General features: G+C 43.6%; 1 protein-coding gene across 11 annotated transcripts in view; it reads right to left on the bottom strand.

Annotated features, from left to right (window-relative positions):
• The window catches only part of HTR2C (5-hydroxytryptamine receptor 2C), a 239,929-nt gene that overhangs the window by 8,715 nt on the left and 205,343 nt on the right, over window positions 1–25,871 (bottom strand). For 6 of the 11 annotated variants that reach the window (XM_004940650.5, XM_046940304.1, XM_046940303.1 and 3 more), the window contains 1 exon segment: window positions 4,334–4,534. The exons of the other annotated variants lie outside the window; for them this stretch is intronic. In XM_004940650.5, coding sequence (XP_004940707.1) covers window positions 4,334–4,534 — 201 coding nt within the window. 11 annotated transcript variants of the gene reach the window in all.

The following is a 25,871-nucleotide window of genomic DNA, read 5'->3' as shown; positions in this document are numbered from 1 at the left end:
CTGTGTTGGTTTAAAGGCAAAGATAAAAGAGGGCAGAACTTTGAAGGCTCTCCCTGCCTGCAAAGAGCACAACTGCAAACAGAGGAACGCAATTACTGCCTGTGCCTGAGTAAGCTGCTGACCTTTACTTAAACCTTGTGAGAGCGCTGAACAACCCAAGCCCAGAAGGTAAACTAGCAAATGCCAGTAGAAGAGGAAAGAAATAAATGATTTTCCCACCTGCCCCTCTATTTTGCTAAATTACTTCCCTTGCTTTGCTGAAATCACACAGCAATGCCTGACCTCATGCCCAGGAGCAACAACCTCAAGTAGGACACAGCAGTATTTCCCTCTCCCCCAGGAACGGACCTGCTGGGATGGTCAATCCATCTTCTGCACAAAACACAGACTGTCACCACCTGCTGCTCTCCATGGTAAAATGTTTCACTGATGTTTGATGACAAAATCAAACTAATTTCACCACTCATGACAGAAATGCCAAGGTAGTTCCCTTGCTACAAACTCAGCTTTTCAACTGCTATGGTCTTCGTCACCCCGATAACTCCTGCTGATGTGCCAGAGAGACTGACGCTCCTTTGGGAATCAAGGTACAGAAGCTCAGGCAGAAGAATGGCCTCAGAAAAAACAGCCTTGTAGGCAATTTAAACAGATGGGAAACAAAGGCAGAAGAAGCCTTAGTGTCGTATTCTAAGCCATAAAGCAAGGTGATGACCAAGAAATAGGCCACAAATAGAACCAGCCTGCTTGGTAGGAAAGGTCTCAGCAAAATCCTAGGAGTGCACTGAACCCTCCATTGGTTGCCTCCCCCATTAGTGGTGTTTTGGCCAACTTTTCCATGAAATGTATCCAAAGCTTTGTTTGCTAATCGGGGCCTGAAGTCTGCAAACAAGCACACGGGTGTGCGATCTCATCCCCAAGAACAGCTGAATGAATTGCTCCTAGCAGCCTCATCCATCATTTCCATGCAATATCTGTCCTTAGCCTGTAAGAAAATACAACTCCTTTTAATACCAGCAATGGCACTCTGACCATGTTCCATCAGTGAGGCAGGGAGAGGCTCAGCTGAGAGCTGAAGGCCCTGCAAGGATGTTGTTAGGATGGCAGGCATGAAGGAGGCTGAATGCTGCATGGAGATCTCCTCACTCTCTTTAATCTAACAGGAAAAATGACCCAAGGCCACCTGTCTCAGGGCAGGATGAGGGAGTCTGGTACACATTTTAGTGTAAACCTTTCCACCTGCAACAGTGCAAAGCCTGAAGCCAGGAAACATCCCAACTGCCAACAAGCTCACTGCCGCAATTTATTTTCACTTTCAATTGTGTGGCCATTTCCATTGCCCACCTTTCTATTTGCAGCTTCTGCAGAGCACTGTCACAAAAGCCCTGTTCACAAGGCACTCAGCCCAGCATCCACTTTTCTCCACCCAGACACAGAACGTTGCTTTGGTTCCGTCTGCTCAGACACAGGGCAGCTGACTGTGACGCACTTTAGATGCAGAACAAAGAGGACATTGGAACAGATCCCTTTGCAAAGCAATTGCCAACAGACGGGAGGACCTCTTGTGTTCCTCTGCTTAAAAACTCAGCCATGAGTTTCGGCCTGTGCAACCTGCCAAACTCATAGCTCAATGATCAAAGAACTGCTATCACATATTTTGCTGCCAGCATTAACATTTCAGGAAAATGGAATGCAGAACTCCTATGTTCAGAGATGCTTTCTCCTTCTGATTTTAAATTCTGATTGAGGAACAGAATTTGGGATTCTTTACTTGGGATATATTTAGAAGCTTCTTAGGTCCAAGTGAAGCAGGATTTGGGAAACACAAACTGACTGGCCTGCACTTTATTCTACTTTGGATTTGTTACTTGATTTTGTGCAGTGATGCACAGATTATTTTGTGATACTGATACTGAAGGGGGGTGAATTTCAACCCACTTCATCCTCTGAGAATGCCTTGAGTTTTCATCAGGCCTTAACATGTGACAGGTGGGGTGGAACTGGAAGATAACAAACCTTAGGTGGGTTCTTCTCTTTCATTTCATGTTCAGTTGATTCCTTTGTCTGTCACAGTTAAAACCACATTTCATAAACCACAGCACTGGTTTATGAAATAAAAATAGTTATGCTAAATAAGCTAGAGACATACGAAGAGTGCTTTTCTTTCCCCATTAAAGCAACCTCATAGAGAAAGCCAGAGTAGATGGATAAATGCTATCATGTATTGGAGAGGGCAGAAAACCAACAGCATTTTGGTGCCCTGCAGCTCCACACCCTGAACAGAATTATTGATTCTGACTTCATCTTCAAAAAAAGGCATGCAGGGAAAGACTTCCATGGGTCAGTTGTATCTACAACAAAAGAGATGAGCAAAACATCACCAAAATCCAGACAGTGCAGACATCTGCTGAGAGACTGCTTACAGCTTCTTACTAAAGGCCTTTGGATGCTGGGGATCAAATGCAGCACCCAGTGTCTCACTGATGGCTGAGAAGCCATGTGTCTGCAAAAGAAAAGTGCCCTTCCAGCTCCCTTCCAAGTTCTTTTCTCATCCTACTGCGAATGCAGACTGCTCAACATCACACAAGACATCTGGGTAGGCATGAAGCACTCCAACTCTAAAACAGAACTAAGTTACCTTGCCTGTCCTGATCCAGTACTTTTGCCCTCAGAGAACAGTAGAGCCTGCAATGCTCCTGATTTCAATCATCCTGAGCCACCCCCAACCAGTAACTCCAGAAAGAAGCAGCCCCACAGCTGCTTTCCATCTATTTGCTCAGGCCCCAGAGCTGTGTGCCAGTCTGCTTACTCAGTGAAGTACACATGAAGAACTCTTCATCTGATTTCATTTGGAATCACCATCTAAATCACAGCTCAGCCTTCAAAGTGCTTGTGCAGGCGTTCACGTTCAGCAGCAAGCTCATCCAAGGAGACATCTGCAGCACGCAGGCAAAAACGCGCAAGTTTGCTCCAGCAGTGGGAGCAGAATGGTTCCATCCCTGTGCTTTTGCAACATGCTGCTTGATGCTGCTGACAGATGAACAGGGCCCTGCTGGTTTCCGGCTGCTCTCTTGGAGCCCCAGTGCAAAATGCTGCATGGGCTCATAGCTGGCTCTGCCCGAGGGCCCTGCAGGGGAGGCTGTCCGCATGCAAATGCTCATGCAGTGAATTCAGCACCTTTCTTTCCCATCCCAGAATGAATTGATTAAATCCAATGCAATTTTGCTGTGGGTTGCATTACACAGAGGAACCACAGCAGGCCTACGCCACATGAAAATGTGTTTCTAACATGTTCCTGTTATACTCATGAAGAGAGAAGGCGTATTTCCTCTTTTTTCGCTTGTTCCCATCAGCATTTTCCTCGACAAGCTTCTTCAGAAGCAGACCCTGCAGCACCCAGACATCAAGGATCACACTACAACTGGAAAGCAAAAACCAGGAGAAGTTCAAGCACCCCAAACATTATTTTCCTCAAAATACCTCTCAGGAAGTGACAACTGCTTTACCAAAGAAAAGGTAAACATTAAATACTTGTCAGGCTGCTTTCTATTCAAGCAAAAAAAGGTAATGCAACAGAAGGAAGAGGTCGTCCAACCTTTCTCACCTTGCCCCAAATGTCTCTTTTATAGACCGCACAGAAATAGTTCTGCCCCAAATGTTTTTCTTCACATAATAAAAAATACTACCATCGTCTTGCTATCACTTTTCCTTTTCTTATCTATTTTACTGCTGCTTTATTCACCACTTTTTTTTTTTTATCAAGCTAACACAAAATTGTCATCTTTTATGCCTGCTCCTCATTCACTATGACTTCCAACTCTCTAGCTCAGCCCCAGCAACAATCTGGCTGTGGTGGAATGTAATACAGGCTATAAAGCTGCACTGGAGGCAATAAATACCTGGCACTTAGCTGCCTTCAGATCCACACTGCCTTACTTAAACTGCAAGAAGTTTAACTGCGGCAACAGCAGCGTAGACCTCATTTGTGTTGGCCGGGTTTTATGTTCAGATTCTTTGCTAATGCTATTTTCTGCTTTGTTTATACTGCAGTGTTACAGTTCCATTTGCCTGCGTTACCATTGTTATTGGCATACTGATATGCACACAGCAGCAACGCTTTTGCATGGGAAGGGATGGGATTCTGGAAAACAACCACTTACTTTTGGCACCGACCAACCACAGTGAAAGATTTCTATTTCCCAGTCATCATTTGTTATATTCAGTCATGCAGGCCAGGTAAATTAATTTGAGTATCCCCTTAAAAATCCTAAATGAAAATCAGAGGAAGACTGTTATTCATTAAGACACAGTTAAGATCGTGAGCCGCATTGCTTACCTATGGATATGGTCCAAACTGCAGCAATTTTCATAATAGCCTTGGTGCGGGAATTGAAGCGGCTGTGCTCAATGGGATTGCGTATTGCTACATACCGATCAAGAGAGATGGCACAGAGATGCATTATAGATGCAGTTGAAAAGAGCACATCTAGGGAAATCCATATAGGGCACAACTGTTTAGGCAAAGGCCAAGCATAATCTGAAACATAGAGAGAAAAGAAATGAAAGGAAAAAAAGAAAAGGAAATAATTTGGGAAGCTAGGCCATCATTTCTGAGAGCTTTTAGGTATTTTCACTCTACGGTACCAGAAAGGGGCACGTGCATGAGGAGCAGACAAGGAAACCTCTCCGGGGGTATCCCCCCAGCTCTGGGTGCTCCACAAACCCACAGCCAGTTCCACACAGCTGTTTTCCAAGACTCATTCTGGCAGTAGTTAAACACAAAGAGACATTAATTTGGCAACGCCTCAAGGTGACCATCCCCACTACCGTCCTCTTTTGCACCTTTCCCCAAACCTTCCACAAACATTCCATTTAATTATCATTAGTTTATCACAGTTTTTCAATGGATTACATAGTGCCGGGTGATATGAGCTTTAACCAGATCGATTCTACTCCTTAGTTTCTGTCTTCCCAGGAGACGGGTAGCCAACAGCTCTCCTACTGACAGTCCAACCACCAGCCAATGTTCACTTCTTCTCTTAAGCATTCTCCCCAGCTGGTTTCCCTTAAAACAGAGCAATACTTGCCACCTCACATAGCAGCTGGGATCAAGTAGCTGAAGTTTAAAAATTGCTTTGGGGGTAGAACTGAGTAGTACTGTTTGGAGGAACAAGCAGACCAATAGAGAGGACTGACAGACACGTCTGACAGCAGCTGGCTCACAGCTGATGTGGGCGCCTACATTTGTGAATCAGTTTACTCAGGGCTGAAGCATGGCTTGAGAATAAAAGTGACCCAGAGAGATCCTCAGGAGGCATTGGTATTTCAATTAAAGCTCAGAGAAAATTGATTTTTGGATGATACTCCCGTGTGCTAATGCCCAGAATGGATTGCGTGAGATCAGTGGTGCGTCCTTGCCAGGAATTGGGCTTCTACCACACATAGCAAAATAAATCAACAGTATCTACAGCAACTGGAAACATGAGAGATTTCATAATAGTTGCATAATGAGGTACTCTTGCATCTTCATTCAGAACACAGGTATCTAAAGCAATCTTGAAGTCTACCCCAAGGATGTCACTCTACAGAACCACTGCTACAGGAAGAAATCTGCCGCTCCATGTTATCAATCCCAAATGGAAAGAGAGAAATATTAGGCTCAGAAAGCATATTTTGAAACAAATGATTCAGACAAAGAAAGACCCATATTACCATACGTGCAAAAACATAAGATGAACGGCAGCAGAGGAAATGATTAACAGTTGTCCTGATGGAGCCCATGAACACTTCCCAAGGAGCAGAGCAGGACAGCTCAAACACATGAGCTCATTTAGCACTGAGAAATCCACAGAATTACTGAGTAACTCACAGAACCCACAGCAGAAGAGCTCAGGCCTGGGGAGATATGCCTGCTCTTCCAGCAAATCTGCACCACGCCTGCTAGAGGGATTGACACTGGATGGATATGAAAGCAGCAAGCATTTAAGAGATCCTTACCAAAGGAAACTAAGTGCTGTGCAGCTGGAGCCTCTCCACTTCAAAAAGCACCTCTGCTCTAAAGATCCATTGAGCTTGGTTAAATTGTGACTTCATGAAGCTATGATTGAATTCCAAGCCTCCTGCTCTCCGTTGCAATGAGCTTAGGACATCATTGCCATTAACCTGCAATTTTCAGAACTTTAGGTAAGCACACACCCGATTTGCTGTTTTGTCAGCGATGCCCTCTGAATTGCAGTTGTGCTCCCTGTCAGCAACAGGAGGCAATCGGGGCTGACGCTGCTGCAGCACTTCAATGAATGCTGCAGGGGAAGCAAGCCTCATCTCCTGCAGGTGGTACAGGTGCTCTCGTACAGCCCTGGGCTTTTGCTGCCAGCCCAATCTAAAATCCATTCAGTCCCCTTGCTGCTTTTACACCCGAGTTGAAGAAAAGCACTGGGGATTGTGCAGTGATGGATGGAACGGTCCTGGGGAACACACATGGGGCGACCGTGGCTGTGCAGCACACTCTGCTCAGAGGGATGCTGATGGGATGGCTGGGTCTCTCCTCCAGGCAGGCAGCCAGAACACCTCATGTGTCCCCAGAAGGCTGCAGGCTGCCCTGTGTGTGGGAGCATCGCCACGGCAGCAGGCACCTTCTGATTCCTGACATTTACCAGACCTGGAAGAGGTTTCTACAGCAACCACTTTTCCAGCATTGCTAGATGATGAATAGCCTCTGCTCCTTCTTCCTTTCAGCAAGCTGAACACTTCCCAGAGCTGATTCCCACTGGAACTACTTCTGCTGTTGCTGCAGACTGGGCAACATCACTATACCCAAAGAATTTACAGGAGCAAAAGCGGCCGTAAGCATTCGTACTCATGGGGAGAGCTGAGGTGCTCTGCTGTCAGCCCTGGCACAGCATGAACCACCACCTGCCCCAGAGCTGAGCCCTTTCTCACACACAGCTGCAAACAGATGAGTCAGGATGTGTGTGAAGACAAAGGTGACACGAGAGCCTTCCTAATGGCCAACCCTTCTAGTCTGCAACATCCCAAGGCACTCTGTTGCACTTCTGGCTGAAAAGGCAGTTAAGTGAGGAGACATTTCACCTTCCCAGAAAGTTTCTTAAAATGATCTGCAATAATAAAACGCCACTCTGGAAATGTGTAGAATGGCAGCTTGTCATGCATGACTACACCTTGATGTGAAGGGCAGAACATAATATCCTATCTCAGAACACAGTTACTTCCGTGCAGGCACAGTGTGTGTGTTTGAAACACACGTACACAGTGCACGAAGCCAGCAATTTGAGCCAAGGGAAAAAAAATTGATGCTATTTCTGTTGACGTAAATGCACAAAATATAGGCAACCTACCCCAGGACTGAGTCAAGATGCAAACAAAGATTGAAAAAAGCAATGTTGTACATTCAAAACAATCTTATCCTCGGAAGGACTCTATCTACAGAAGGTAACATTTCTCTAATTAGTTCTATTTCCTCTATTTCATACACAAACGATAGAAATTACCATATATTCAGAATTGCAGAGGACTGGTTGCAATGAATTCTTGGACCACAGCTCTTAGAAGCTTTAGTAAATGCATCTCCAATTGAAAACATGAAAACATCTCAGTCTAAATTTGCTTCTGGAAAGAATGAAACAGTGCTAAGAACCAGGATAGCAACACCTGAATTCTTTGGAAGAAGCTCTGAGTTTTGTGCTTTGAATTAATCTATGCCACTGAAATCAGCCTAATATTAAATGCATTGGCTGGTAAAGCTGATGGAAGGAAATTAGGTGAATCCAGCAGGCCAGAACAAAAGGAGATATTTCTTCACCTACTGCATGAACAAACTGCAGGGTTTTTTTGCCTCCAGACATTTAATGATGCTAGAAGTTTCCACTGAACAAAATCATAGAGAAAAGTGTATAGAAGACTATTGCAGTGATACTGCTTCTAGATCAGAGGTTCTGGCTCTGATTAGGACAAAAACACAATGCATGGAATCCTATAATCCTATCCTATGTATCCTATCTTCAGCTTCCAGCACTGAAGAGCATCTCACGGAACCCAAATGGTCAAGGTTCCTCATCTCATGGGAAACGTAGGTCAAAAGACTCATACAGAACCAGGAGTCATGGTAAAAACCCATGGTGTGGGTTTTTTATTTACCTCCCACACTTCAATGAGCTGAAAAAGCAAACTGCAGTTCCCGTGTGTCACCGAACAGCTGAGATGGCACGAAACGTTGGCAGCAACGTACAGAAAATCAAAACCATTTTGGCAAAGTTGTAGACCATCTCTGTCTGCAGCTAATTTGCTGTCAGATGAGAGCACCCTTAATTTTTTTGTGCTTTCCATCAAGAAAGATGGCAGCAATTAAATTTAATCGCTTTTGTCAGAGGTTTTATATATACGGGTTAAAAGTGTTGTATAACATCGTTGTCGTGGTCATTGTGTGCAAGAGTCAAAATTAGAGCCACTGCAGCAGGAGGGGACTGAACAATCCAAAACACAGCGCATGAGAGCAACATTAAATGCATGCAGCGGTAAAACAGAATTACTCCAGGCTGTAGGAGAATAGCTGAACCAGAACAAAGCATTTGAACCTGAGGATGAAATGGTTGTGGGATTGCAAAATAGACTGAAGCTGATACAAACCCCCTCCTCCTCCTCCCCAAAGGCTCCGATACGACCTCATGAGCTTTCCACAGCTCTTTGTGCTCAGCTGGAGTAGATACCATTTGGCAGACGCATACACACAAACACACCCCACGCTACAAACGGTCTTGCCCACTCTATTTACATTTAGAAAAGTTGTTACTGTTTGTACATATTGACTGCATTATAGCACAATCTGCCCCAGGGTACCTCCAAGGAATACGCAGTGCAATGCTCAGGGCAGAGCTGGTATGATGCTGAGTGACAAAACACCTGCTTACACCACGATAAAGCAAAGAGTTATGTAAAATTCATCACTGTCACTTCAAAAATTGTTCATGGCAAACACAGCGAGCTGCAGCAGTCATTTCTTTTCCAGCCATAAACAGGAATTTGGAAAAGGCTTCAGAAGGAATTTATTGTGTTAAGCCAGTGCTCTGTAACTGTTGTGACAGATAAAAAGGGGAAAATATCCTTCAAAATCACAGAAAAAAAGAATAAGGCTCCTGATTATATTGTATAAAAATAAGCATATACGTATAATGCATATCTAGATTTGTATGCATTATATACGCATACATACACGTATATAATGCATACATAGAGATAAACACAAAGCCAAGAGGTGCAGAATAAGAAGAACTAAAGATGCTTACAAGTTCAGATACAGCCTCTCCTAATGTTGTTTGTTGGCCTCACCCAAACTTAAAAATCACAGAATTATATGTTGCACTGGGGTTCTGCCATGTACTGCCTCATTTTAACCACTGGTAGTCTCGAACTAAGTGAATTGAAAATGGAAGGAAGTCATTAGGTTTGAACTAAACTCAATCCCAGCACCAAGCACCATTCTCAGCTGTTGAAATGGCAACAAAACGTGGGATCTCTGGAATGTGTTCACCGAGGCTATCTTGGTGTATCTGAGAGCAGCAGCCCAGAAGGCATGGCCAAAAGATGACACTTTCTGGTAGATCCTGCATCTTTTCAGGACTCTCTTACCCACTGCAGGGAAATACACTACTGTGGGCTGTGGAAAAAAAACAACCTTTGCCTCATGTCCAAGTGGTGGCACTGAGTGATGTGGTATATTGGGCATGGTGGTGATGGGTTGATGGTTGGGCTTGATGACCCCAGTGGTCTCTTCCAACCTTAATGATTCTATGCTAACGGCTGTTTTATCCCATTGCCACCACTAACCTGTTGCTACTGAAGCATTTTATGCAAGCAGACTTTCCGGTATTCACTACAAAGTTTCATGGAAGCCACAGGCTTTACAAAAATAGGAAGCAATTACATAGGGTTTTTAACATTGCTGCGCTGCATTATTCCCAAGGGACTAAAGAATTTAAATGATTTTAGTCTTCTCTCCCTTATCTAGGAAGTGAAGTATTTCTTAGCCCGAAATAGCATATCAGCAAGCATAAAGCTACATATCTCCTTTTTGCTAATTTATTTCCTTCAAATTTACGTAGAGAAATGATTCAGAGACGTTCGTATCATCCTGAGAGTCACACGACCAGCCGTGTTGAAAACCTCCACCGGGCCTGAGAAGTACAGAACGTCCTGCTGAACCCATACAGTCCTCAGAGATTACCACCACGTCCACAGAACAGACCACACTCATGCAAGCCAGATTTCTGGCTGTAGGAATAGCTGATCTCAAGGGCAGCAGTGCCAGTGCTTCTGATTTCATCACCAACAGAGCAGAATTGAATGTTTCACTGACATATTGAACTCTTGGATGTTGGGTTACATCAGAGCTTAAGCTTTCAGTTTGTGTTTTTCTGGAGAAAGCTATTTAAATCCCCTAACAAACACGTATTTGAACAAAGCCAAACACAAGGACATAGTATCCACCCAAAGAAACTCCAGATGCAGCCACAGATACTCTGAGCAGGCTGTATTTTTGAACACAGTGAGCCCCCAAGTGTCCCAGTAGATGCTCAGCAGCGGATGGGCTCTAGGGTAATATGATCACTAAGGGGGTGGAAGGTAAAAGAAATGACCAAGAAAGAGAGAGAGAGACAACATTTGTGACCACCGCTTGAACATCTGCACCTAGAAGACGATATTTTGCTATGGTGCCACACTACACAAAGGATTCACCTGTGTCTGTGCCACAGCCCACATCCAACTCATAGAATCCTTAAGGTTGTAAAAGACCACTAAGATCACCGAGTCCAACCCCAACCTTCCCCACCAGGCCCACTAACCACGTCCATCAGCGGCACATCTCTGCTGTTCTGGACCACCTCCAGTGACGGTGATTCCACCTGTGCCAGTGCCTCACCACTCTTTCTGAAAAGAAATGCTTCCCCTCAAAATAAGTTTAGACTGTCCCACTCTGGGAACCTGGACTAGCACTGGTGCTATTTTTATTTATCCAGATAAGGTGTTTTCAGGTATTTTCTCAGACTGGCATACCTTGCATCATGGTCAGTATTTTTCCCCATATCCTCAACAGTGAGTTACTTAGAAGGAAGAAAAGAAACACATCTCAAGAAACAGAGCATAACATGAGGCCAAAGAGAGATCTGTAATTTCAAAAGCAGCCATTGACTTTGCCTCCTGTTTGCTTACAGGATGGGAACAGGACACAGCCTCCACTTTGGCCTTTGCTCAGTGTGGTGACATGCTAACAGCACTCCAGTTCCAATGCAATGTTCAGCATGCGCTTAAGTGCTATGATGGATTTAGGAACATCAAAGCCGTTCAGTGAATCAGCTCTGCTTCTTACTGTGCAGCACACCTTCCTCAACCGCAAGGCAGCTATTAGGGACAGTGGGTTAATTATCTAGCTGAGCTGTTTGCCAGTGTGAGTCACATTCTTCTTGCCTGATGAGGTTAAAAGCCAGCACGAGCAGTCTGCTAAAGTGTGTTCAGTAAAACTGACAAAGGCAAAAAATCACTTCAAGCAAAAGAGATAAGCCGTATTTTGGTCATGCTCACAGATGTCTATTTCCAATTCCAAAATATCTCAGGAGGGCTTGCAAAATGCATTCCCTTTTTAACATCCTCCAAGCCCCTTGCCACGTCTGATTCTTTACAGTTGTACAGGTAGAAAAGGCAGTGTGAGAGTGCTCCAAAGAAGCAACTGCAAAATACAATTTCTATGGGTTTTCGAGGAAGCCCAAAAATTCTGCTCCAAATCCATGAGTGCCACCTGCGGTCCTCCTACCACTGAATGCCTTTTGGACCACCACACCCTGACTGCTGCTGAACAAGAACAGATATACCTTTCACCATGGGAGAAGTACCAGTTTGGAGTTCACCCCTTTAGAAGTTCTGCTGTGGGAACCTGAGTGGTGACAGAACATCTTTGGTGGCTTTCACACTGAAATAATTTGCTAGCCCGGTGTTTTTCACACTACCCACTTATTCCAGCCTCAGACCCATCACCATGGCAGAGCAAAGGAGCAGTTTAAATTGGACACAGCTTGTTGTTAGCTGCCCATGCAGGATGCTCGAGCTCTGTAACCATAGGAGGGAATGAAGGCACCTCCCCTGGCAGGGCAGGCTGAAGTAGCCCAAAGAACTATGCATCCAGATCTGGAGCTGTATAACCCGGGAACCTCAGTGACACCAGCAATTTGGTGCTTTCCCATTTTGTGAGAACACAGGAACGCTGGAGGCTCCTTTTACAGGCCTGGAAAATCATTTTCCACAGCAGGACTGGATCTGGAAGCAATATTAGCAATGCGGTGTCTGCTGGAAAGCACATTTCTCTGTCAGCAGCCCAGCAGCTTTCCTAGACAGCCCAGACACCTGCAGGACATGGACATGCAAGAGGAGATCCCCTGGTGTGATCTGCTCCACTTATGTAACCACAAGAAAGTATCAACTTTAAAGGCTCTCATCCAATCGAGCCTCCCTGCATTGAGCTACAGACAGAACCACACTCTGCGAATGCCTCTACATTAAATCTTGGAGAGAAGACAGCTTGCAGGCTTCATGTTGACATGTTGCAATGCTTCTTCCTTTCTCATATTCACAAGCCTGAGGGCTGACTCTCTCCTCAGCCCAGGAGCAGGCTATTGGCAACAGGTTGAACTTCTGCCACTCCTGTAGGATTTCTGACACAGCATGAGCTGGAATCAGACCTTCAGTCCAAGCAACCACCCAGTCACTGGGTGTGACAGCCCAACTTGTAACACCACACAATAGGATGCCAAAGATCAGTATTATTGTAAATAATTTGCATGCAACTTGTTACAAATTAAAGCTGCTTACTACTAGCAGCCTCTACCACAAAGGACTTGAAGCTTAGATTTAAGCTTAGGTGCTTTCATACTGAAGTGTTTACGTCCTACAGAAAGACAGATTGTTGTCAGTCTGCTGCACAAGGACCCCAAAGAATCAAGTCGACACTCCTTCATTTACAACCACAAAGATTCAGAAACACATGCATGTACATATCTACACCCTGTAGAGCATGTGGCATCTCTCAGCCAAGAAGAAAACAAACGGGCAGCAATATTATATATATATTCACATACATATGGGATATAAGGAAAAAGCTGCTTACATTAAGGGTGGTGAGGCACTGGCATAGGTTGCCCAGAGAGGTGGTGGTGCCCCATCCCTGCAGACACCCGAGGTCAGGCTGGATGGGCTCTGAGCACTGATGGAGCTGTGGGTGTCCCTGCTCAGTGCAGGGAGTTGGACCAGATGGCCTTTAAGGGCCCCTTCCAACTCAAATGATTCCATGATTCTATGATCAATTAATCCTGACTTTATGTCCCTCCCTGAGACACAACGTAGGCAAGGATTAAAGACAGCAGTACTGCAGGACGTGATCCTGTTTCACGTAACAATATCTCAGTATGTTAGAACATATTCCACACTAGCAATATCAGAGACAAGGTGAAACTTAACATATGACCACCATCTGGGTACAGCTGGACTCCTCTGTTTTTGAGATATGCAGAAATTGTAAGGCCCATTATAAGTTCTATTAACATGAAGTTTAATTTAATATGGGTAAATGAGGTGTGGGCGTATTAGAAACAATGCTATTAGCCAGAAATTTATAGTAGTCTCATGAGGTAGAAAAGGAAACTAAAGAAATGATATTTAGTTAAGTTCTATCATTGGGTGTTGTTTTTTCTTTTTTTTAATAGACTTGTTTTTGCTTTGTAATCAAGTGCGACATTATTCTATTAGCATGGTTACACTGTTATTACAATGTACTTGTGGTTGATTACAAATCAAAGCCAGTGATAACTATGATAATAAAATAATGTGTTAACATAATAATCTAGCAAAGTGTAATAAAGGAAGTGTTGCCATAGATTGAGCAGTTGTAGGAGAGTAATATGGGTACCCTGGTAGAATAGTTACTCCCCAGACATTTAACACAGTGCGGGCTAGAAAACACCTGAAAAAGAATCTATATGGAAAGAAGATAAAATAAGGTAGAATGGGTATATTTAAAAAGCTTCATCTTGGAAGCTGTTTTTCCCATGTTTGTGCTTTTCAACATCAACTTGCCACGTTATGTGCAACAAATAACCCTGCTCTGCTGTTGTGAGTCTTGGATGGAGACAGCTATTTAGATTTTAACGGTAAAGCATACTCACAACTCTCACCTGCTGCTGTGTGGATAAGCAGTCTCTCTTTGCATTCATTTTTGACGAGTTGATCAAAAGGGATATACAAAAGGTTAGCTTTTCTGAAGGCAAATTCAGAATTGTACCTAACAAACTCAAAACTTACACAGCGGAAATGGAAGTAGTCACCTTTCAGAACAAACACGAGGACACAGCTCTGCTGCCTCTTAAAACCAGTCATCAATATTCATAGGTGTCAGATATGCATTTACAGTTTTCTGCATCCCAGTGGGTGCCAAATAGGTATGGTAAAAGCCTGTCATACGATTTCCATATCTCAGCAACACCAAAACCTTTTCCTACAGCTGTTGCGTCTGATTGTGGCTGGAATTAGACTTCTATAAAAACAAACAAAACACCTAAAACTTACCTAAAATAAACACATTACAAAAAATTGTACATCAGAAGGTGGAAACGAATTGGTCAGAGCAACAACTGTGCTATTCTGATATCTCCAACACAGTCAAAGAAGAGATTCTGCAGCCAGCACGTCAACAGGAACAGAAATCAAACCACCCAAGAAATAACAGAATCAGCAGAATCCTACCAACAATCTTGTCTTGCCCACAAAATACTGCACCTTTTACACGAGTAGAGAGCGATTAAAGCCATTCCCCCTTGTTTTAACTAAAAGATGGGAGATGAAGGTTAGATGCTGGGGAAATTTTTCACAGAGAGGTGGTGAGGTCCTGCACTGTTGCCCAGAGCTGTGGGTGCCCCATCTCCGGAGGTGCCCAAGGGCATGGACTGGTGAGGAGCAATGGAACTGGATGATCTTTGAGATTCCTTCCAACTTAAGCCATTCTATGATTCCATGATACGATTATTAAAAAGTGAAAATGCAGAAGAGACTGGAAGAAGTGGGCTATATGTTTGAAACTAATGCATGAATCCAAAGTGTTGATATAGCACATATTGGTAATCACAGCCTAGGCTCCATGACAAGTTCATGCACAAATTCTCCTCATCTCATTAGCATCTTTAATGGCAATTTTGGCAGAAAACAGAGAGAGGATTACATTTTGTTTCTCTTGTGAGTTGTCCATTCAGAAAAGGATTGTATTGCGTCAATAAGGCTGTGTGCAAATTAGTGCAAGGCAGAGAAATTGGCATGTGGCCCTTCTTCCATCAATGTAATTTCCATTTAATTACTGCGCAAGCAGATGAATCACATCAGAGCCTCTTTCCCAGCATGTGCTGATAAAACAAGAAGTGGGAACTTAATGCTACTGTTCCTGCTACGTCTCAGGGATGTGAACTACCCTACAAGGGTATTTGCGCATATTTTAATGATTATTAGGGAACTGTAGAGTCAGAATTTCAAGGGATACACCACGTGAATTGGAGAGAGGCTTTCAAATCATCATTTGCTCTGACAAATTTAATGGTATCAATTCAGCAGACAGATGCAAAAGGAAGTAGAAGAAAAAATGGAGTAATTCATACAATCCTGGAAACATTCATAATTTAAAAGAATGTATGAGATGGGCATATTTATCTTACAGTAGATCTAAGTGCTGTTCAGAGGTTTCACCTTGCCTCTCTCATGATTCCTTTCCACGTCTTGTACAGCAGTGGTCTATACCATCTATATATATAGGCACCTGATCAATGGCAGTGATTTTTCCATGCTTTTAAGCTCAAAAGATTTGTTGGTCCATTTCATACACTTCCACTGAAAACATTTCACTGGGGCCTTGGCATATCACCATCACTTACATGGGGCCATAAGGCAAGAAATTTTGATACTACTACACCTACCACATAAAGAGTGTTAAGGACACCACATGCTGAAAAGAAACCTTCTTTCACAAAACCCTGCCTGTAACACAGTACAGCGGAAGCAACAAATATCATAGGAGGTACCCTGAAACAACAAAATGGTGGCAGGAAGCACCTATCTACATGCAAGAACAGTCTTCCCCAGGGAATGCAGGGTGTAATTCCCACACAGAATGAGGATGAAACAGTTCAATCAGTTACGTATCAAGTCAGGACCAAGTACAGAAATGCAGTTGACCAAGCATGGAGTGGTTCTACCTTGCCCCTAAAGCTCTCCAATACCTGCAGCTGCAGCCAGCACAGCAAAATGAGCCATATGTTAATCTCCACAACAGATGGCAAGTAGGACCATTTCTGGAAATTGTAACTGCTTACTGGCAAGTGCAAGGCACACAGATAACCTGCTCCTTATCCCAGGGTCATTCTGCTGGGGTGAGTGAGAAGAGGGAGCAAGAGCTAAACCTGAGATAAAACATCCTCAATATTTAGTGTGTTAAAGTGTTGCTGGAGGGGAAGCAAGGGCCTTTCTGGTAATAAGAGTGGTTGTAGTAACTGGTGTGGGGTACTCCTGATGCAACCACTGAGATGCACCAGCCAGCCTAGCATGGTCATCTCTGTGTTTTAAATGCCAGCTCGCATATTCACTGCGTGTAAATGCAGGATGCTGCATGTCCCGCATCTCTAAATTAACTTAATGCTTGGGTAAAAGTCACAAAGAGTGACTATCCTTTCCTCCTTGCTATTCCATGGAATTTTTTCTCTCTCGAAATCCCTCCGTTTGCAGCAATCAATAGAAGCAAATGTCGGTCCGCAGGCAGCTCCCTTGCTTGCTGAGCAGCTGCTGCTGGAGCAGCAGGCTTTGCAGAGTGGTTGGAGAGGAGGGGCACGCATTCAACTGAGCTGCTCTCCAGATGGCCAACAGATTGGGGAAACAAGGGAGGCCTGAGCTGCAGCTGAGGTTTGCAAAGGGCCACCAAGGTTGGGGCGAGCGTTCGGAGCTATGAAAGTCTTTGCAAGAAGTTATCTCAGGTAAAGATATATAGCGATAGATAGATGCGGCCATACACTAAAATGAACTCAGCCTTTGCAAAATGCCTGGAATTCTCATTAAATCATTTCCCTTCGTTTTGAGAAGTGTGTTTCAACACACCCAAAGGTGGCTGTGCCTCACCCAAGAGCAATGCTGCCCTCCCTCCCAGATGAGGTTCCTTCTGCCTATGGGAAACACGTCGGCTGTCTTGGTTTGACTGGTGAGCCTGGCAAACCGCCTGGCACCTTTACAAAGCAGCACATTTATCTCCGGAGCTGTTTATTGTCACAGGATCTTTCTGCTCCTATATAACAATTCTGCTTTCCCTCACTGTCTTCTATCAATTCCTGGTTTGCTACAGAACACGTAACTTTATATTTCTTTTCCACCCAACTCGTTAAAGTTAATTACAACGAGGCAACGCACTTGCAGAGCTACTACTGGAGCTAACAGGCTACTGTCATAAAAAGTAAACAAAAAATTCATGCATTTTAAAGCACATTTAGCTTCACTGATTTAGAAGCAAATTGGGCATGAGACGATTGCACTGACAGCATTAAAACTGCTGCTGTATTTAAACTGACATCAGTTCTCCGTAAAACAAAGATGTAACTACACTCACCCCGGGTTTTGGGGCTCCACTTACCTTACCAAGCCCATAAAGTCACGTAGATTTTAAAATCTTTTGCATTTTCCAACAATTTTGTAGCAAAAGTATGAAATAAAAAATAGATCGAAATCCTTACTTGAGTTAAATAACAGAACTTCAAGGGGCACTATTCAGAAACATTCTCATAAGCCACACTTGAACACACCGGATTTCTTTTGGATGGGCAACTCTAAAGTTTCACTGGGCAGACAAGACCTGCCTGTCAAATGTAGAGTCTAAAATATGACAAATAGCTCCCTGGTTGGATACAGCTTACGTGCTGGGGGTAGAATACAAAACTGTAAGGCCATAAATTCAGCTGGTGTAAGCAGGAGTTGCTCCATCGAGATCATTGAGAGTAGGTTTACCTTTTCCATTCATTTTCGGGAATGTGGGGAGAGGCTGAGGCTGGGCTCTGTTGTCTACATTTGGACTGCCAAGAAAACACCTTCCCTGAGACACATGGGTGGCATTTACTTGGTCAGTTCTTACTTAGGGCTGCTGTCAGGGGATGTTCTGGGATAATGTGAAGCAATACAGAAAACTTACCTCCATTTATCAAGTGCTTACCTGAGCAGGTAACAACCTGCTTTTATTAGCAAATTGCTTTCTGCCTTTGTTTTAGACCACAGCCTTTTAATTGGTTTAGAGATGGTGGGCCTTACTTTGAGCCTTCTTCTGATGTAGCAGTGAGAGAGGAAACACTGATAACAGATTTCCCTGGGTAAAACTGCAAAGGAGAAGTAGCCCAGGTTGTTGCCTTTTGAAGGAAAGTTGCAAGGCTCATTTACTTCTCCTTACAAAGCACAGAGGGACATCAGCAGCTCTGCTTTTTTCACTCAACAGCGTGTGGACTTTCTATTTAAAAGCTTCTACTTGCAGGAAAGTTGAGGATGGCAAAGATATGAATTTTGATTTGGAAATGAAGTGCTCAGAGATTTGTCATGGCTTTCTGTTGCTACACAATTCCACACATAGATCCAGACTTCAGCAGCCCAACAGTAGGCAGACCTGAAAGCAAATGGTTTCTGGAAAAAAGGAGAGGTGACTGCAATAGCTCTGCCTTCCCAACACCTGGCAGTAACAGGATGCAGTGAGTCAGAAAGTCTTTTCAACTCCTTGTTCCTGTGAGATCAGGAAACTCTCCTTGGAGTCTACAGTCTTGTTTTCCTATTTGGATCATAGAAAATGTGATTTCTTTCTCTGAGGTGATTTGCTTCCTCTACCTTTGCACTTATTTTTGCAACCAAAACCAACCAGCCAACCAAAAAATCCTCACTCTCAGCTAATCAGAGTCCCAGAAGAGATGAGTTTTCTTCCAACAGAAAACATAGAAATAAGAGAAGCGCCTCAAGGAGCACCAACCACACAAAGCCAACACAAAGGCAACTGCAAGTAGCTCTCATCCCCAAATGCAAAGGAAAGTCAATGTCCATTGAAATTGGGAACACTGGGAGGGGTGATATTCCTTCCTATTCCATTCCCTTAGGGATAGGTTCCCCAGAGAGGTGGTTGAGTCACCATCCCTGAATGTGTTTAAAAACCACCTGGATGTGGTGCTCAGGGATATGATTTAGTGGTGGGTTGTTAGAGTTAGGGTAGTATGGTTAGGTTGTGGTTGGACATGATGATCTTGAAGGTCCTTTCCAACCTGAGCTATTCTATGATCAGGACCTGCAGTCTGAGATACATTCCAGGACACTGACTGTGTTAGGTCATTTTACTGCCACAAGTGTCAGCTCATTGCTCTTTGCCTACAGGCATCATAAACTTTTAATGGGAGAGTCACCCATGCTTTGTGTGCATTGTGGTTGCAGAGATTTCCTTATACTCATAGGAACTGATGAAACTTCTGGGACCCTTCTACATAAAAGGTGCTGCTGTAGTTGTGCCAAGAGCTACAGCTGTCACCTGGTAGAAGGAGTATAAAGAGGGCTGAGGAGGCAGACAAATACTCTGGCAAAAGCTCCAGCCTGTCTGAACAAGCTGCCAATGTTCCCTCTGACCTTACTGTGGTCAGGATCTGGTCCGTTCTGCAAGAAACCATTCCCCAGATCCACCCATAAGCACAAGGAAAATCACAGCGCTGCCCACCTGCAGGCTGCCATCACTGATCACAACAAAGGAGGCAGCAAAATAACATTTACACAACAATATCTACAGTGTCCTTTAGCATTCTTGTTTCACCTTTCTACATTTACAGAGGAAAATAGGGAGAAAGGGGAGGGAAAGGGGGAGAATAGCTATTCTCTTTTCTACTTGACAGCTCACCTTTAATCTCAAATACATGGATTCATGCTTCCATGCAGCATTTACCAGATGAACACAACCAGTTTTGTTCAGGCCTTTCTGCAGGAGGCACCATCCTTCAAAGAGCCTGCCAAACCCACAGGGCAAATGATCAGAGCGTGCAGCATCCCTCAGAGCATCTGGAAATCAGGCTCAGGATGAGCTCAGCAATGCACTGAGGTTATTGGGTGGTGCAAGCATGGATTGCACACACCTGCCTCAAAGCAGCCCTGTAACACACTGTGTGACCAGGCCTCTCAACCCAACCCACCACAAACAGCAGCTGTGGATGGTTTGGTGCTGTTTTCCCTTGTGCTGAGTCGATGAACGGCAGCAGATTGGGGGCTGAAGGGTCCATTAACCCACAGCAGAGAACGCAGCCCGTTGCTTAACAGCAAGAGGTGAGGAGAAGTAAAAGAACATGTTTACAAATGGGAAGAAAATATTATTCTCTGGTGTTTTCTCCTAAAGCTGGCATGTGGGCAGGATCCTCTTGTCAATGGAAACGAGCACAGGGAGGATAATAATAAATATCACTGCCTACACAGAGATGAAGGATGAAGCCAACACTGAGCGATACACAGGCAGCACAGAGAGGAAAAATAATAAGAAAGAGGTGAATGGTAAAAAAATTACTGGTGCTCATTCTGCCTCTGTATCTGACAGCAAAAATTGGTCTTCAGAGCCCTACAAAGCGCTGCTACAATGTGGATTATGAGTGAGCTCAAATTAGTAATAAGGACCTGGCACAAAACCACTGGGCTCTACACATAGCAGGTGAGAGAAGCAAAATTCAAGCTCTCATAAAGCTGGCACTGATTGACAGCAGAGCACAGAGTCCTGCTTCTGGTCCCACAGCTTTGGCCACTTCCCAGGCAAGTTTCTCAACAGTTTTCATGGGGCTGAAATACAGTTGATAGGCCGTGGTGATAGGTAGTGATAGGTAGGTGATAGGGTAGTGGCTACATTTTGGTATTTCATAGAATAAGTAATGTTGGAAAAGATCTCTAAGATCAAGTCCAACCATCAACCCATCACCATTAGCACAACAGGTCACTGCAGAGCACACAGAATGGGGATATGAACTCCCATATACTACACAAATAGCCCACCAGCAACGAGGGTAGTCCTGTCCCTCTTCCAGCTTTCCACAGGAGGAATGCTGTAGAAATGGATACACTTCTGCAGAGTTCTTGGTTTCAGCAACACAGCATATTTCATTTTAGAAAGCGTATTTACACAGAAGCATTTGGAGCAACTCTAGCTACCATGATATGCCAACATGGGGAGCTGTGCATGTCCAGAGCTGACAGGACTCCCAAATACTGGGTTTGGTAGGTGGATGGCAAAGACATTTGGGTACACAGCACAATGGAGACCAAGCTTCCATGGGCTACAGCAGAGCAGAAAGAGGAGAGGCAGCTTTGCAGATGGAAGCATTTGCTTCCAGTAATGAACAACAGCATGCATTTTCAAACAGAAAGCACATACAAACACACCTTGTGCAATGTAACCTTCATTCCTGCCACTGGAGTTAATGAAGCTTTGCTGAGAGCAGAGGAGGGACACTTGTGCATTCATTACGTTGGTTATTAACACCCAGTTCACCTTGCCTACCTTGGGAAACAGATGGCAGAGCAGGCAAGATGGATATCAGGATATCATGGGGGGTTGGGTGACAGTGATGGCTGGCTGCACCTTGGCATTGCTGTCCCACAGTGCTCTTCGTGTCTTTGGCCCCTACATGTTGCACTCAGCAGAGAGCACAGCCTGGCTGGGGGCTTGGGGGGAAGACTCAAATCTTCCTTCCAATCAAACACAGCAGGAATTCACACACAAGGAGCAGCCTGGATCCATCACAGGTCTCATGCAGTACAGGGCCAAGGAACCAACCAACGGGCCCCTTGTTCCCACCTTCCTTGTGGGGCACAGGATCCCTGAGGGGGCCCCTTCAGGCTGGTGCTTGGAGTATGCTAACAGCAAGCTCTGCCAGCACCGCTCCCTCCTCTTATTCCAAAATATCTCCGTGTCTGTCACAGCCCGCTTGCCATGATAATAGTGCTTCTCATTGCAAATTTAGCAGCTGCTGTTGCTCTGCGTGCTCACAGTTCAGCTGAGGAAGGGACAGATTCATCCCAAGGGAGAGAAAAGAGCTTCCACACCAAAGATTTAGAGTGGGTCCCATGAAATTATTTAGGAAGAATTTACAACGCAAGCCAAGGTTTTACTAAAATCTGAATTTTTATGGGGCTGCTTCCTATTATATTAAAAGTGACAGGCTTTCTAAATCTACCTGCAAAGCTGCAGCACACACATACAAACAGCCCAGTTGCCACTAAAGGACATTACCATCTGCCCAAAGAACTGAGCGCAGATCAGGCATTGAACGCTGTTATAATTTTCTCTACTAGAAGAAGGATACATCCTGCAGATGTTAATTAGAAATGATACAAGACTGCTTCCCCAGGGAGCCGGGGTGCATTCTGTAGCACTATTTGCTCTCCCCAACTTTCGGCTGAGCTTTAATTCACAAGTCCAGTAAACCCAAAGTAATGCTTTAACATCAGCTCCACTTCATTCCTGGTCCACCCAATGTTTCCAATTCATCAGTTAAACAAACAAAAAATAGCCCAACTCAATGGATCCAGCCCATATTGGTGCCATTCTACAAGTATCAGATTTGATTTCATGCCTCTCATTACAAAAGGATACAAAAGTCTTGAGGTTTTCAGCCAAGACATCAGTATAGAAATGTCAAAAGTAATGGGAAAGAATAACAAAAGACTAGAAACAGTTAAATTAATAAAAGCATTAAAAAGGCAGCAAGAAGGCTGCAAAAATACTTTAGAGCACTGTGGTCTTTATTTCCAAGTGCTGCGCCTTGCTCAGATGATGGCACTTTCCCCACCAGCCAGGCTTCCAGTCTTCATTGTGCTAAGTCCAAAATAAAAAAATTAAGAAAAACTACAGACAAGATAAAAAGGCAAAAATAAGGCACGGATAATCTCTGATGAGATCAGAAATGGAATTAAGAAGAAATCTATGTGAATGGAGCAAGGCCAGCCCTCAATATAATGATTAAAAGATAAAGACTCCTTCTGGAAGTGCTCTGGGAACAGACTGATGCTAACACAAATGACCAAATTCAATCACTGCTGAGGAAGGACACGTAGCATCACCCCCTCCTCCTGCCAGATATCATCATTTGCAGCTCATATGCTGGTTTCAGCTCTCCAGTCTTGATTCTCACTTGAGCAGTAACTTACTCAGCAACACTTTGCCTTGCTCCATCAGCTCTCCCTGCAAGCTGTTTGCTGCTTGTAGGGAGCACCACTGCAGAAAGGCAGAGCGGGATCACGTGAAAGGAGATGGCGGAGGCAGCTGTTGGACTGACAGCTCTTCCTGCTCCCTCCACCCTTCCCTCTACAGAAGGCTGCTGCAAGTGCTCAGTACATCTCTGTCACTGCATAGTAATGATGATAATTAGCAATAATAACGATAATCTGGATGTAAAGCTGCTCCAGCACTCGGTGCTAATGGATGCTGCTTCTAATAGCAGCCTTGCTGGAAGCTGTGTTGGGCCACCAGCTTTGTGCTGTTGTGTGAATCTCAGGCAGAAGCTGGAGACCAGGACATGTGCTGGCCACTAACAGGCTTCAACGGCAACTCACTGAAAGCTGTTAACCCATTGGTCTGGAGTCATTAGAGCAAAGAAACATTCAATACCTTCTGGAATTTCTGCTTGGAAGAGCTGATGTCTAAGACTGATGGTCTTTAGTGGGCACAATGGGGATGGAGGGATGGTGGGACTAGATGATCTTAGTGGTCTTTTCCAACCTTAATGATGTGATGATTCTAATGAAGGAATACAAGTGAAAACTACTTTATGGGCTTTCTCTTGCCCATAGCCACTAGATACAACACAAACCTACCATTGCTTTTTCCTAAATCACCTTAAGGAGAAAATCTCAGTACATTGTCAGAAGTTGCATTATGTGCAGAACAGCTGATGCCCTCCTAGGTCACGCTCATATCTTTAGTTACATCCAAAGCTTCTCCACTGAGATTAAGCACAGTTTTAATTTTTCATTTATTCTCTCTGATGCTTGCTTATTAATTAGCACATTAATTTAATTCTTTAGGAATTACATGCCGTGGAAAATGTACTAATAGATGAGTTGCTTTTGACAACTTAGTACAAGACATTCAAGAAAGACTAATTGATACATACATCAGAGCACTGACTAAATGGTGAAGAGCACAGCATAATGCCTCCTGCCATTACTTCCTTTGCATGTAAGTTCTGGAATTAATTGACAACTTGATTTTTTCCTTCTTGAAACAAACAAATGAAAAGAAAAAAACAAACCAACACAACAAAACCAAATGCACACACAGAAAAGGGAAGCATTTGTGGGCAGAGAGCGTCTATTGGATGTTCTGGTTATGGTTCAAGTGAAATCTATTTAATCAATCTCATTAAATGAAAATTAAAGAAATGAACCTACTCAGCAAGCTAGAAATTATCGCTGGGTCTCAGAGAGGTGATGTAGAAGCTCACTCATCTATTTATTACTTGTGTTTTTTAAGGTTCCCTTCTGATTACAGAAATTAAAAGTAACTTCAACAACTCTGGAAGAGATCCGTTGCATACATTTCTCTGTAGAGCAGCTTTCAAATATCCCAGTGTCATAATACATGGGCTACAAAGCATGTAGGATAAAATACACAGGATAAAAATAACCCCTCATTCCCAACTACAACTCCAAGCCACATCTTTGGCCATGCACCCCAGATACTCTCAGGTGAAGTGTGAATATACCCCCCCTTAATCACTACTGGTGTTGGATTGTGTACTACCACGACAAACGATGCAAAACCTATTAAAGCATTTTAAAAAACTTTTCTTGACTTCTAGCACTTAGGAAAAAAAAAGAGAGAGAAATTCCAGTGTTCTCCTGGCCATGGTGGTGCCTGAAGTGCTTGCAGTCTGCTGGAGAAGGAGGGATTTTCCTAAAGGTCTAATATTAGTATTCTACTGGAAGAAAAAGGAATCACTGTGGTTCCTCTTCAAATCAGTGATATTTACTTGCCTTTAAATATGTAGTGTACTTCACACCTTTAAATGACCTTAAGGTATAATTTCGAGGAACAACAGAAAATCCATTTCCATTAGTTTCCAAAGACTCAGAAAGAATATATGTTGAGGATCACTGCCATAAATTCACCTTTTAGAGGCACCGAGTAACTCAGAATTTATGCAAGTGCAGGTCAGTCAAATAATTCTGTATTTATATGCTCCCTGTCAAGTTCTGGAGAACCACAGCAAAGTGCTAAAAATAAAATACCTGTGCTGTAATTTGCAGAAGATTTAGAGATGGAACTATTATGATAGCCCAAAATAAAAGGCCTTATGCATAAGAACTCAATGGATAGGTCTGTGTCTAAATCACATATTGATTTAACTCTCTGTAGGGAGGTTATATAAGCCTTGGAATTATGTATCCTTGATCAATGTGTTTTCGAAATGAATCTCTGGCTGATTTAATCATTTGGGCAAGTGAAGAAGTCACATAAATATCTCAACATTTTACTTCATAGGACAGTTAACCAATTTCTAATCAAATCAGTACGTAAACAGCATTATTTGTTTCCAACAAATATCAATATTAAAATAGTTTTTCAAAGGGAGTCTCAAAGCAGACATAAAAAATGATAAAACACTATATATTAAAAACACACCCATTACATTGATACGTGCATGTACAAACATGGTGATCAGAGATACAGAAGCACACACAGTATCCCTTTGTAATACCCAGTGATGGAAAGTCCTAGCACCGCACTGGGAAATCGGTTCAAAGTCTCAGAC

The sequence above is a fragment of the Gallus gallus genome, chromosome 4 (genome assembly GCF_016699485.2).
Source record: "Gallus gallus isolate bGalGal1 chromosome 4, bGalGal1.mat.broiler.GRCg7b, whole genome shotgun sequence".
Taxonomy (NCBI): domain Eukaryota; kingdom Metazoa; phylum Chordata; class Aves; order Galliformes; family Phasianidae; genus Gallus; species Gallus gallus.
The sequence above is the reverse complement of the archived record's forward strand: the minus strand, read 5'-3'. Positions and strand labels throughout refer to the sequence as shown.